The 7,192-nt window shown below is 40.2% G+C and overlaps 1 protein-coding gene across 1 annotated transcript in view; it reads left to right on the top strand.

Annotated features, from left to right (window-relative positions):
* The first annotated feature begins 5,264 nt into the window (after positions 1-5,264).
* Positions 5,265-7,192, top strand: part of LOC134797792 (phosphatidylinositol 3,4,5-trisphosphate 3-phosphatase and dual-specificity protein phosphatase PTEN) — a 61,669-nt gene continuing 59,741 nt past the window's right edge. Inside the window, exon 1 of the mRNA XM_063770161.1 lies at positions 5,265-6,090. Within this exon, the coding sequence (XP_063626231.1) occupies positions 5,838-6,090 (253 nt within the window). The 5' untranslated portion in view covers positions 5,265-5,837. The remainder of the gene's footprint in view (positions 6,091-7,192) is intronic.

Here is a 7,192-nt window from a genome sequence, read left to right as displayed (position 1 = left end):
ACTCCTGCAAAATAGGTAAATAATTAAGTGTCCTTTTAACACCAGCGTTGAAGGACCAATGCGCGTTGTAAAGTCTGCCATCTTGTGGCCTATATTGAAAACTTAAACTTGACATTGGCGACTGACACTTCAAACTAATAGTTATAAGCAGGGGACTCCAGGCCCCTATTTCACCAACGTGACAGGTCCGACAATTGTCGACATCACTGTTCCTGACGTCACAGGCCTCCATAGGCTACGGTAACCGCTTACCATCAGACGGGCGGTGTGGTTGTTTGCCACCAACATGTTAATTAAAATAAAACTCCACTATATCGCCAGTTAATAAGTACTTATTTTGCGAAGACAATTGTCACGAGAAATTCGACAACTGTCACGAAATTCCGACACATAACTCATTTGCTGTCAAGAATTACCGAAAGTTCTTTGATATACCTGTTTTTTGCCGATATAATAAAGTTTTTTTTAGTAATACAATGATGGTGACAAACAGGAATACGGCCCGCCCGATGCTAAGCGATAACCGTAGCCCATCGATGCCTGTGACGTCAGCAACAATGAGACTTGTCGAATTGTCGCTCCTGTCACGTTGGTGAAAAAGGGGCCTAGATCTATACCATTTGCTCCATGATGACAGATAGTCCGCAGCAAAAGTAAAGGTTATCCAAAGTTATCTGAATGCAACCTTAGATATTAATGTAATAGGTTGGTATTCCACCAGACCAACTCCAGGTCCAATGTGGATTGCGTCTCACTCACTAAGCAAAATGTGAGACGCAAATACCTAAACACATTGGATCAAGAAATTGGATGGTGGAATACCACCCATATTAGGAGTGTAGGTACGTAGACTTTTTTGAATAAGATTGAGGTCCCTAAACTCCTAAAAACCACGCAAAACAGACCATTTTAAAAACCCCGTCCTTTTAGCTACTTCTGGATTTGTTGCGCTTAAGTAGCTTACCTACATTGCCTACATTACATCTAAAAAATTGACAGGTAAGTACCTATAGTCGCCGTCAAATATATCGGAGCGGCCAAGGCGCTCACAAATATCTGAACACGCCTTTATTGTCAAAGCGTTAGATTGCGACTGTACCTATGTACTTTTTCAATTTTTGTAACCCGAACGAGAGTCAACGGTTCTCAACAATGTGTCCTTGACTTCAACAACGTACTATTATTTTCTATGTTATCCTTGTTGTGGGAACGAAGCGTTATCGCTAGACGTCTGGACGTTATCAGATGACTATATAGTAAGCACACCTGCAAAATCAATGGACGCGTGTAAACGTGTACCTATCCTATATCTGGCCCCGTAGACAAACATCGCTTAACGCTACGTGGTGATCTGATGATGATGACGATTCCCGAGAATATTGGGGCGGCCGGTGCACGGTGTAGGATCGGCTTCACACTTACCTACAATCATCAGTAGAGGTATAACAGTAGTAGGGCCTGCCTCGAAAATCGAAATTTCCTTATCTGCCTCTATCGCTCCTGCATATGCGAGTGATAGAGACTAATAGAGGCGGATAAAGAAATTGCGATTTTCGTTTTTCGCGGTAGGCCCTCAGTACATGCCGCTATAATAATTCACCAAGCTATGTAGGTACCTACCAGAGTATGGCAAAGGGTTGAACACTTTGTAGGCAATTGACTATGTAACTCAAAATTACTAATCGATGTTATCTTACAGCGAGGTTCATACTAGCAAGAAGTTGCATGCAATTTCCAATACATTGCGGTATCTGATCGAACTTTTGAATGTAGTTTACCTTAGTAGTCGGCAATGTAACTGGTACGTTACATTGCAGACTGCTAATTTGGGTAAATTGCGTGCCAGTTCTTACTTAGTCTAAAAACCTCACCACACTATACCTTTTAATGTTGGTAATTCAAAGCTGGCGGGATACCGCTCTTGACCGATCAAAGTGGCGTGCTCTTGTGTTGGAGGCCAAGACTCATTTTGTGTCACCGCGCCAACCAAGTAAGTAGTAGAAGTAATTCAAAACTTTCAAAAGCAAGCCCAATTCGCGCGTCCTTATAACATATTATTATCCTACATTCTTAGGTATAAATTGTATTTGGTTTGTCTGCGTTAGTAACACGTTATTACTATTAACTAACTGATACGGCCAATATTGACTAATGCCTATTTACATACGCCTGCAGCCTGACATGTTTGTCTTGGCGTGATAAAGTGATAAGACGATAACACATGGGCTGGGTCTGCGGAAATCTTCGTATCGGGATAGGTTTTAGGATGTTTTAACAGACGTCGAAACGATTTCAGGTTTCTTTTTTGCTCTGGTCCCATTGTTAATAAGTTAATGATAATGGGATACGGAAAAATGTTTTGCAAAATAAAAGCGCCTACACAAAACCAGTAATCACCACCATTTCGTGGTCTTCATCAGCAACTCCACAATACCAAATTATCTCTATGCTTTCCGAGAGAAAATGCACGATAAAAAATAGCGAAATATCTATAGGATCCTGTCATCAGATCCTGAATTTGGAATACAATAGAAGAAAAAATATAGAATGCTTGAAAATTACATAATGAAAGGATATCCATAGATCAACGAATTTGAATTACCTACTGGCCAAATATTCCAATTACATATTTTCCAAATTTAGTCCAGCCGTATTCAAGAAATCGGAACAGTGAAAAAAACGCAAAATTTAGAACTTTAGGTACAAACGTCAGTAACGTAAACTTACGAATTTTTTAAACGGTTTCTTTACCACCAACGAGATACATAAAAGGTAATTATATACCTTGTCGTTTTAGTGCTTACCTAACTAGGTACGTGACGTGCCTAATGTACCTACACATACAAGTAGGTTTATACCTTTTACTTACATGTATGTGTAGGTATGTGTACTCGCCGTCTGGTACCTGTGACAAGAGCCCTCGAGGTTGAGTGGTCTGCAATCCCCACTTCTTACATTGTCTCGAGTGTAACGTTTAAGTAACGTTTGGAGTAGTTGGCAAAATGCATGCTTACTGCACTCTAAGGTGCCTATACATACAACTACTAGTAGCAAAATAAAGTATGATATCGGTCTCGAAAATAGGTTTATAGAGAGCGCTGGTATCCTAGCGGAAAGAGCGTGTGACTTTCAATCTGGAGGTGACGGGTTCAATTCAAACCCCGGTCAACTCAATGAGTGTTTTCTGAATTTACCTATCTAGGTACGATATACCTACGTATACGTACGTGTACGTATTTACCAGTCGCTTTTCGTTGAAGGAAAACATCCTGAGGAAACTTGCATACTCTATCAGAGTGCTGTAACTCATGAATTGCAAGTAATCAAACACCAGCAAATAAAAAAAAGTAATAGTACATCAGACGTGATTTTTGGGTATTTGTCAGCTCATATGTGGCGTACCATGTCTAAAGGGTCCTTATGAATCCATGTGCATGAGGACCCTTAAGACTGAGGAAAAGAGGAGTTTAAAGCATATATGGAACGCCACATGTGTGCCACAGGAACAAACAATTTACGCATATTCTATAATAGAATCTTTCGCTTGCTCGGGGCTCAAAATCAGCACTCGCTTCTTCTAACTCTCTTGTTGCGCTATTAACAATAATACCTACAATTACACACATGAATAGTCCCTCTAATTTATTGGGTCGGCGGCTTAATCAAACATATCAATCATTCAGTTTATTATAACATCTCATTGTTTACTAATATTTATTGTATGACGTCTTTGTTGCTAAGCCCTACCTACACTTTAATAGCAGTCATTAAAACATCATTTGTAATTATTCTGCATCATAGCGCATCAAGGTCAAATAAAATTGCCTCAATGCATCGATTGTCACTATAGCTTATCGATACGATAATCGATAAAGATGGGCGCGTTACTGAAGCCAGCTGAAGCTATACCTACTGAAGGCGGGAAAAATAATCGGATGTTTGAATTTCGACTCTGTGGTAAAAGGAATAGACACTAGTTTTTTTTTTAAATGGCAAAGGTGTTCGTGCAAAATTATAGCACGTGCTTCGGTTGGCAACAAGCAGTCTACTGAGCTCAATTATCTAATATCTACGAGTAGCTTGTACGTGGGCGTGGTAATGTGAAAATAAATAGAAATAATATTTCTACATTGTGCTAAATAAGTATGTAACTTAGCACAATGTAAAAATATATTTTTGTTGTTTTACATGACATCATGATATCATACGATATTGACGATAGGTACCCACCTACACTTATTTAACAAATAGAAATCTCCGGTGTTGCAGGCTTGCAGGTGTCCATGGGCGCTTGTAATCGCTTACCATCAGACGATTCGTCTGCCCGTTTGCCTCCTATGTCATAAAAAGTAGCACAAAAATAATATACCTTCATACAGCTATCGTTCATAGGCATCTTATTAAGTTATTAGAGACGAGACAACTTGGAGACAACAGAAAACATGGTGTTGATGTTGATCTATTAAAAAAAAACAACAGTTCGCATTAAAAATTACTACGAAATCACTTCGATAAAAATAATAAGTGAAATACAATTTAAAAGGTTTGGGTCAATTTCTGCGCGAAGATAAAATGTAAAAGCTGTGTAAGTACTGTAAGTAGGTACATTGTGTAAGTATTAGTATTAATATTAACTATATAGTGCTTGCTAGTGCCTTAATGTTATCCACCATTTCAACCAATGTCAATTTCAGCAATAATGAGCAGTAATCTTTTATTACATTTTTGTTATCTCTACTACCGGGCTACCGTATAGGTATACTTTCGAGTCGTAAAACAGGGGTGAATGACTTTATTATAATTATGAACCCAAATAAGGATTATAGGTATTTAAATTTGCATGAACTGAAACGGCCAGATTTTATGATGATGACATTGTCTGTATGTATTGCAGTTACTGTTATTTTTTTTTACGATTACATTGCTAAATTAAAATTTTACCATTTTGATGAGGTGACATTATTAATTATATTATACCTAGGTCGAATAAGTAAAAAACTGTAATTTAAATTCTACATCTGTTATTTCAATTATATGTAATGTAAAGAAATGAAAAAATATTTGTGGGACTTTGTGCGGGATTTATTTTAACATCTCGCGCCATTTCATTAAGACCTTGATTATAGCGCCATCTGTTTAAAAACAGTCACAACAACTCTACATTCACTCTGTATGTTGCTAGCTCTATTACTGTTTTTATTTTAAAGTAATTTTAAAATAAAACAGAATCAATTATTTTACTTGTAATCGTAAAAATTGCATGAAAAAATAAATTTAGTGAATTCAGGTTCAGAAACAGGCGGTAGAAGAATCAACAGTGGCGCTACGTTAAATAATGGAAACTCGAACAAAGAGCTAACCAGCCACTAGAAAATAAGAGGTTGTGCTCCTTCTCTGTCCCTTGCGTGCAGTTCGGGCGCGCGGAAATGAGATGCACGAACACTTTCGGCCATCATAACCATCTTGTGCAACTGTTTCTCTTCGGCCGTGTTCTAGTGCAAACGAACGATGGACGCCATTCGCACGAGATAAATCTTTTCTTCGCTCTATCGTGAAGCGAGAGTGCGTACGCGTAACTCGGTGCCGGGTGTGAAGCTATGCAATAGTGTGATCGTGTGCGAAAGTGGTTTCGGAGGAGCCTAGCGGAGCGAGGATCTCGGCCTCGGGAACGGGGAGCAGCGCTTCGCGCGAGGCGCGTGCAGCCGGGCAGGCTTGTCTCGGCTCGGCGGTCGCGGAGCATGGCGGACGCGAGCTGAGCGGCCGCGGCGTCGGTCCCGGGGCTCGCGGGCCGCTCCGCTCAGCCGGCCCGATGAACGCGGCACGGCTGAGGTTATTGCATGGGTATATGCGTGAGCTGCCGGCGCCGCGAGAGGAAGGCCCCGGAGAAGCTAGCGGCGCTCGGCGCGGGCGCGCCCGCTAAGGGCACGGCGGCCCTGCTGCTGCCGCGCCGCGCCGACCCGCGCCCCTTGCGCCCGCTGCCCATCATGGCCAACTCCATCTCCAACATCAAGATGACCAACCCCATCAAGGGCATGGTCAGCAAGCGGCGGAAACGCTACATCAAGGACGGATTTAACCTGGACTTGGCCTGTATCCTTTTCAGTGTTTTTATGGCTAGTTGAAAGTGCTTCCGTGTTTAGGATGCGAGAGCGACATGGATATGTGCAGAGGTGAGTTCCCCCGGGTCCGCGACCGCTTCGTGGCTACGGCCTTGAGCCGCAGCACACGCGCGCTGCGCTCTCGACTAGCAACCTTGGAATTATTGTGATAACCTGGCTCGTTCATCGTTTTTCTTCTGTCAAGGGCATTCAATTCATAACCTATAAATTGCATTAATATTACACTTGATTAGGTTATACCCGTATTTAAACGCTTTAAAAACATTGCATTTGAAATTTATAAACATGAAACTTAGTGATTTAAAATATCTTATTGGGGCCACAAGGTTGTTATAGTTAGAAAGTCTTATGTGTTGTAGTGTTCAATTTGGTTGTACCTAATCTGGTTTGACTGCTTAAAATACAGTCACTAAAGTCCATAAAGCAGGTGTGTCAACTCAGAAGCAAATATTGCTTACACCACTCAATATTTGCCTTGTTTGAAGGAGTTGAAATCTTGCATAGCAACAAGCACTATAACCTATAAATGTGTATTCTGTGCTCTACACACATAGCTAGCGGTGTGAACTAGTTGATTACCTATTTCTGAAGCCTGCAAAGGCATTCTATTTGAGTTTTTGCATATTCTTATCTTGACCACATTAACTGTGATTATGAAATGAATAAAATCTGGGCCATTATTTTTCTAGATAAGTACAAGTTTAATTTCTGTTTTAATGCTATGTTTATAAGCATGAACAATATTTTTAGGTAGTAGAAGTGCTTGTTCACATTCATATACAAAAATGATAGCATTAATACTACAAAACATTATTTTTGATCAAAGTACATCTAGGTTGCTTCCATTTTTTTTTTCCTAAATAGTGAAATATTATTCAATCATTTAATTTGCTATTGGTATAGACTGATTCAAGCTGTTATTATAATCATTGTTATTATTCATGTGAATTTAAAAGTGGAAAAAGTACTGTGTTGGGTGAGACTTGAACTCACAGCCTCTGGATCGATATGCCAGCGCTCTGCCATCTGAGCCACCAAGACCTCATCCCTTGCTAGCAAATCTTTCCACCATA

This window comes from Cydia splendana, chromosome 15 (genome assembly GCF_910591565.1).
Source record: "Cydia splendana chromosome 15, ilCydSple1.2, whole genome shotgun sequence".
Lineage (NCBI taxonomy): Eukaryota > Metazoa > Arthropoda > Insecta > Lepidoptera > Tortricidae > Cydia > Cydia splendana.
This window is presented reverse-complemented; position numbering and strand designations above follow the sequence as displayed.